The sequence below is a fragment of the Salmo trutta genome, chromosome 5, assembly GCF_901001165.1.
Source record: "Salmo trutta chromosome 5, fSalTru1.1, whole genome shotgun sequence".
NCBI lineage: Eukaryota > Metazoa > Chordata > Actinopteri > Salmoniformes > Salmonidae > Salmo > Salmo trutta.
Window position 1 is genome coordinate 26011275 of NC_042961.1, and position 7844 is coordinate 26019118.

Below are 7844 nucleotides of genomic sequence, written 5' to 3' on the forward strand. Positions count from 1 at the left end.
TGAGGTGGCGGATGGTCTCCTGAGGGATCTCCTCCCAGACCTGGACTAAAGCATCCGCCAACTCCTGGACAGTCTGTGGTGCAACGTGGCGTTGGTGGATGGAGCGAGACATGATGTCCCAGATGTGCTCAATTGGATTCAGGTCTGGGGAACGGGCGGGCCAGTCCATAGCATCAATGCCTTCCTCTTGCAGGAACTGCTGACACACTCCAGCCACATGAGGTCTAGCATTGTCTTGCATTAGGAGGAACCCAGGGCCAACTGCACCAGCATATGGTCTCACAAGGGGTCTGAGGATCTCATCTCGGTACCTAATGGCAGTCAGGCTACCTCTGGCGAGCACATGGAGGGCTGTGCGGCCCCCCAAAGAAATGCCACCCCACACCATGACTGACCCACCGCCAAACCGGTCATGCTGGAGGATGTTGCAGGCAGCAGAACGTTCTCCACGGCGTCTCCAGACTCTGTCACGTCTGTCACGTGCTCAGTGTGAATCTGCTTTCATCTGTGATTTCATCTGTGAAGAGCACAGGGCGCCAGTGGCGAATTTGCCAATCTTGATGTTCTCTGGCAAATGCCAAACGTCCTGCACGGTGTTGGGCTGTAAGCACAACCCCCACCTGTGGACGTCGGGCCCTCATACCACCCTCATGGAGTCTGTTTCTGACCGTTTGAGCAGACACATGCACATTTGTGGCCTGCTGGAGGTCATTTTGCAGGGCTCTGGCAGTGCTTCTCCTGCTCCTCCTTGCACAAAGGCAGAGGTAGCGGTCCTGCTGCTGGGTTGTTGCCCTCCTACGGCCTCCTCCACGTCTCCTGATGTACTGGCCTGTCTCCTGGTAGCGCCTCCATGCTCTGGACACTACGCTGACAGACACATCAAACCTTCTTGCCACAGCTCGCATTGATGTGCCATCCTGGATGAGCTGCACTACCTGAGCCACTTGTGTGGGTTGTAGACTCCGTCTCATGCTACCACTAGAGTGAAAGCACCGCCAGCATTCAAAAGTGACCAAAACATCAGCCAGGAAGCATAGGAACTGAGAAGTGGTCTGTGGTCCCCACCTGCAGAACCACTCCTTTATTGGGGGTGTCTTGCTAATTGCCTATAATTTCCACCTGTTGTCTATTCCATTTGCACAACAGCATGTGAAATGTATTGTCAATCAGTGTTGCTTCCTAAGTGGACAGTTTGATTTCACAGGAGTGTGATTGACTTGGAGTTACATTGTGTTGTTTAAGTCTTCCCTTTATTTTTTTGAGCAGTGTATATAAGACGTGAAATATGTATGAATCACCCGCTGTCGTGTTAGGCAGGAAGGAAACTGTTAAAGCAGTGATGTCCTCATTGCCGTTCTTTCCTTCGGGCCTTCTTTTTTTCCCTTCTTTTGCCCTGCATTTGAATTAGCATTTCCTATTCAGTCTTACTGTCAGTTCTTCACAATGTGCAATGGAGGGCTGTTGCTGTACGTTACTTAAATAAACATATTTAATAAAAAGTAGTTTGAATAAAACATTAACATTGTAAAGCTTGCTTGTGGCTGTCGCACACTTACAGCTCAGTGACCAGCTAACCTTTATTAATAATTTTATGGATGGTAGTTTGTATTTTAGATGCATAAGTAGTACATTGGTATGTGTGATAAAGTGCTATTTCAAAACATATAGCCACTTAGTGCAATAGATCCCCATTACCTATCTTGCTGTTTTTGACTTGACATCATCTTTCTTCTCTTCTCTCTCTCTCTCTCTCTCTCTCTCTCTCTCTCTCTCTCTCTCTCTCTCTCTCCCTCTCTCTCTCTATACAGGGGGCTACAACATCAATGATGTGATGTTCTACTGGACCAGAGGGAATGAGTCGGTCAGTGGTTTGGATACGCTGCGTCTGGCTCAGTACACAGTAGAGGACCACTACACCTCTGCGTCTGAGGCCATCTATGAAACAGGTTCAACTTTCACGTCCTACCTCTAACATTATCCTTTCACACATATACTACCATTTGGCTACTGTTTAGTTTTAGTCTCTTGTGACAGATGAAGCACTAGCGTGCGTGACACATTTAGTTAGGGGTGCCTAAAATGATATTTAGCAGCAAGAAGCTTTTGGCAATTATGGGCATGACAAGCAACTCAACGTAAATTATAATCTACCAATAAATGTTAGCCACGTTCATCTTTTAAATTGATGGTTGGTAGTAAATTGAAACCTTCAGGAACCTTTGGGTTCTACTTGCACACTTGTTCTCATGTCTCTGTGCTGTTATCTCACTCTGTCTCTCTCTCACAGGCCACTACCCCAAGCTGATCTTCCACTTTGAGCTGAAGAGAAGCATCCTGTACTTCATCCTGGAGACGTACGTTCCCTCCAGCCTGCTGGTGGTCCTCTCCTGGGTCTCTTTCTGGATCAGCCAGTCTTCTGTCCCCGCAAGGATCTGTATCGGTAAACCACTGCTCCTCAAACCAGGAAGCACACCCACCAAGCAGATGCCTTACCTTAACTTCTATGGGTTACGTGGGGGAAAAAAAAACAAAATGTCATAATTCAACTTTCTCAAACATACAACTATTTTGCACCATTTTAAAGATAGACTTCTCGTTAATCTAACCACATTGTCTGATTTCAAAAAGGCTTTACAGCGAAAGCAAAACATTAGATTGTGTTAGGAGAGTACATAGACAAAAATAATCACATAGCCATTTTCCAAGCAAGGACATGTGTCAATAAAACCCAAAACACAGCTAAATGAAGCACTAACCTTTGATGATCTTCATCAGATGACACTCCTAGGACATTATGTTACACAATACATGTATGTTTTGTTTGATAAAGTTCATATTTATATCCAAAAACAGCATTTTATATTGGCACGTGATGTTCAGTAAATGTATTCCCACCAAAACGTCCGGTCAATGTGCACATCAATTTACAAAAATACTCATCACAAACGTTGACAAAATATATAACAATTATTTTAAGAATTATAGATAGACTACCGCTGGATGCAACCGCTGTGTCAGCTTTTAAAATAGCTTTACGGACAAAGCACATTTTTCAATATTCTGAGTACATAGCTCAGCCATCACGGTGAGCTATTCAGACACCCGCCAAGTTCGGGGCAACCTAAACTCAGAATTAGTATTAGAAATATGCTCTTACCTTTGCTGATCTTCGTCAGAATGCACTCCCAGGACTCCTACTTCCACAAGAAATGTTGTTTTTGTTCGAAATAATCCATATTTATGTACAAATACCTCCGTTTTGTTCGTGCGTACAGATCACTTATCCAAAGGCATAATAACGCGCGAGTGCGGAACGAGAGACGAACAGTCAAAATGTTCCATTACCGTACTTAGAAGCATGTCAAAAGCTGTTTAAAATCCATCTTTATGGTATTTTTTTACGTAAAATTGCGATAATATTCCAATCGGACAATAGAATATTCATTCAAGAAGAAAAAGAAGGAGGGGCGCGCTCGCGGGACCGAGCATATCCAATCCCTTTGTTGCCAGGCAGACCACTCAGTAACTGAGCTCCTATTATCTGCCCAGTGACAGGAAAATGCTCAAACCACTTTCTGAAGGCTTTAGACAGCCAATGGAAGCCTTAGGAAGTGCAACGTCACCCCACAGACACTGTAGCTTCGATAGAGAATAAAAATAACTACAATTCTCAGACTTTTCACTTCCTGCTTGGATTTTTCTCAGGTTTTTGCCTGCCATATGAGTTCTGTTATACTCACATACACCATTCAAACAGTTTTAGAAACTTCTGAGTGTTTTCTATCCAAATCTACTAATAATATGCATATTCTAGTTTCTGGGCCAGAGTAGTAACCTGTTTAAATTGGGTACGTTTTTCATCCGGCCGTGAAAATACTGCCCCCTAGCCCAGACAGGTTAACCATTCGGAGTTCATTCCTAACCTTAAGAATTCGGAGTTAATGCCTTAACTTAAACTTGGAATGATACAGAGAAGTAACCAAACACTTGAAACTTGACGTTTGAGAAACATGGAAGAATGTCTAATTCTGACGTGAGACTGTGAGAGCTTGTTGTTTTGAACCTAAAATACACTATAAGTAAAAAAAAATCCTGCATTGCAGGAAAGTTATCCTGCAAAAGGGTGATCAAATTGAGATCCTTCATCTGTAGAATGCAGGCGGTTAGAGAAAACAGACTGTTCCACAAGTGACTCATACTCCTGTTAGCTTACCTTCACATAACTGTAATATTACTTATACATCTAGCCTGATGTACATTGAAAAATATAGAATCGCAACATGTAAAGTGTTGGTCCCATGTTTCATGAGCTAAAATAAAAGATCCCAGATATTTTCCATATACACAATAAACATATTTCTCTCAAATTTTGTGCACAAATTGGTTTACATCCCTGTTAGTGAGCATTTTTCCTTTGCCAAGATAATCCATCTACCTGACAGGTGTGGCATATCAAGAAGCTGATCATTACACAGGTGCACTTTGTGCTGGGGAAAATAAAAGGCCACTCTAAAGTGTGCAGTTTTGTCAAACAACACGCCCCTACTTTTTTTTAAGTTACTGCATCTGTGACCAACAGCTGCATATCTGTATTCCCAGTCATGTGAAATCCATATGTAATACCCTTGTTTGAACCAGGTATTGAGTTTATTTGTTATAATTAATTGGTATTATATTTAAAAGACAATTGAATTGCTCCTAAACTGTAATGTTGTTAATGCATTATGCTTTTTGAAGAAATATTTATTTAATGTATAAATGAATAGTTTGTTTTATTTTGAAGTTTAAGTTTTGACCAATAAGGTCGCTTGTTAAGTTGTGGCCAATGGGAGTTGACCTGGTTAACGGGAGGCCTGGGAAAAAAGAGAGGGAAAAAGACCTTGATGAAAGGATGGACGTTTTACCTTAGGACGGTTGGTGAAGAAAAATTATAAAAGACGACAGAACTAGAACAAAACCCATACCTACTAAGATATGAAGGGAAGTACATGTTTTATTTTATAAAAGAGTTGTTATAATTTTGTTAAAACTTAGTAAAGACTGAAGCTACCGTCTCGTCGTGGAGGTATTTGCCAGTATTTGCCTTGAGGTTAGCCTAGCATCGAGTGACACCGGGAGATAATGGCTTGGGAAGCTTAACGAGTTCGTGTTCCCATGGGATATCGGTTACGGCTAAGGAGTACTGTCTGCATGGGTAGCTGTGCTTGCCTTGGACTTTGTGAGGAAACCTGCATGGAACTGCCATACTTCGCTGAGGGAATATCGACCAAGTAGTGAGTAACCACAACGTGAGGTGCTTCAGGATATTTTTGGGTGTCTTCATTTTTTTTTTAGCTCAAACGCGCGCCAACGGTTTATTTAAGCAAACTTGAAATAATTTGGACATGGGTTGTGCACAACTCATTGGGGATTATTTTTTATTTCTTTTGATGTTGTGTCTAAAAATGTATTTGTGTTTGAAAAGGTTTTAATACACATATGGAACGTTATGTATATTGCCTTGGTGGAGTCATTGATTGTTTCAATTTAATTTAATGCATGGGATGGTTTATCCTGATTCAATAACAGAAACCAATAATCATTTAATCTGAAGTTAATACCCTATTGTCATAACCCAAGATAGTTTACAATAGGAATTCTTATTGGAGATGTCCTTCTCACCTAACATCCCATGCTGCTGAGATACTCTGCATAAGTTAATATTGTGAGAGTCATATTCGAGCCTGGTGAGAGGGTTACACATAGATTAGAGCCGAATGAATTTATTTCAATTGACTGATTTTCCTTACAAACTGTAATGCAGTAAAATCTTTGAAATTGCTGCATGTTGCGTTTATATTTTTGTTCAATGTATTAATGTCAGGTAAGTCAACTCAAGCTCAATTCCTCATGTGTGGAGTGACTACAGATGTAGTCCGTCATTAAGCCTTAGGGTTTGTGTTGTTATATGTGAATTGAAATGAAAACTTCAGGACACTGGACATCTTGATGATTTCAAACATTTAATGAATCATCCAACCATTGTGTTGTGTATTGTGACAGGAGTGACCACGGTTCTGACCATGACCACGTTAATGATGGGTGCGAGGACGTCCCTGCCTAACGCCAACTGTTTCATCAAAGCCATTGATGTGTACCTGGGCATCTGCTTCAGCTTTATCTTCGGAGCCCTGATCGAGTACGCCGTGGCCCACTTCTGCACCCTTAACCATCCCGACGCCAACATTGTCATGGTGAGGCCTTCAGTGTTGTTAATGTCAGTCATGCGGTTATTATTGTCATGTTCATCCTCATTAGCATTGCAATAATTTACATGATCTTGATCATTGTCATCATCAGCATTATTATTATCGTCATCGTTGTCATCATCCCATCATTATCAGAATCATCATCTTCATCACCTTTGCCATGTTTCATCTGCTCGTACTGTATGGATGTAAGTATCTCCACCATTTTTCTGTTTATTTCAGATGAGAACATCAGTTGATTGGGGCGACTCTTCAATCCTCTTCTCACTGTCACTCTCTCTCCCTCCTCTCCTCCAGTACGGTCACCAGATGGGAGGCTTTGACGAGGAGATGAATGGCATGGTCACCACTATCGCCGCTGAAAACAACAGGGCCAAGAGGCGTAAGGAGAAAGCTGCTGTAGATGAAGCGGCCTTAGCGGCCACAGCTGAGCTGGTACTTTGCCCCTCCAGCCCCACTGGCAGTGAGCCCAAGCCTGAGGCCCCTGAGGAGCCCCCCAACCGATGCCTCATGGTCCTGGTCCTCCTCCGCAAGGTCCTGCGCAAAGCTGCAAACTGTTGCCATGTGGAGAATCCCCACTTAATAGACAATTACTCCAGGATGACCTTCCCCCTCTCCTTTGTATTCGTCAACCTCCTCTATTGGACATACTACCTGTACTTGTAATCACAGGGGTGTGGGAGTGTGTTTGGGTATGTTTCTGTCTGTGATTCATACATGTGTTTTTTTTTTTTTCAAAAAATGCACATTTTTACATTCATGTCATGAGTGAGGGATAGTGTACAGTCAACATCCTTAGGAGAATAAAATGTCCATGCCACATTTATTATACCTTATTTAGCTCATTACAGCGTTCATAATTGATTGATTTCCATGTTATTTTATTCTCGCCTGCTGATGGTCATAGACGACCTACAGATGTAGGATCTTAACCTCTACGGGCCACGGGGGCAGTATTGAGAATTTTGAAAAAAATATGTGGCAATTTTTAACTGCCTCCTACACCAACTCAGAAGCTAGGATATGCATATTATTAACACATTCGGATAGAAAACACTCTGAATTTTCTAAAACAGTTTGAATGGTGTCTGTAAGTATAACAAAACTCATATTGCAGGCAAAAACCTGTGAAAAATAGATTAAAAAAAATGAGAATTTTGTGACTGTACTATTTAGTGTCATTGTTTTAAAGATACCACAGTGAGAAAGGATTCAGTTCGCAACTCCTACTGCTTCCACTAGATGTCAACGATCTTTAGAAAGTTGTTTGAAGCATCTGTGATAAATACACACCGAATTAGAAAGCTTACAAGTTGACACGTCATCACTTCATTTTTTGCGCCTGCGCATGAATCTGAGAAGAGTGCCTTTGTCATTATCGTTTATTCTAGACACTTGATAGGTTGTGTGAAAATATTACTGATGTTTACTGATGTTTCACGTTAAAAATGGAACAAAAGATTAGTGCTAAACAACGTTTGACATGTTTAAACAAACGTAAATAGATTATTTACTAGGTTTTCTTTAGTTTTTCGACGTGACTTTACACTGCCCACCTCATTTTGTGGGAGCCTACTGAACGCTAACTATTTGGAC

At 41.7% G+C, this 7844-nt stretch overlaps 1 protein-coding gene across 2 annotated transcripts in view; it reads left to right on the top strand.

The window, feature by feature from the left end:
* Positions 1–7174, top strand: part of LOC115193958 (gamma-aminobutyric acid receptor subunit pi) — a 64761-nt gene extending 57587 nt beyond the window's left edge. For both annotated transcript variants that reach the window (XM_029753118.1, XM_029753117.1), the window contains exons 7-10: positions 1809–1946; positions 2288–2440; positions 6043–6233; positions 6546–7174. In XM_029753118.1, coding sequence (XP_029608978.1) covers positions 1809–1946; positions 2288–2440; positions 6043–6233; positions 6546–6914 — 851 coding nt within the window. In that variant the 3' untranslated portion in view covers positions 6915–7174. The remainder of the gene's footprint in view (positions 1–1808; positions 1947–2287; positions 2441–6042; positions 6234–6545) is intronic.
* The last annotated feature ends 670 nt before the right edge of the window (positions 7175–7844 follow it).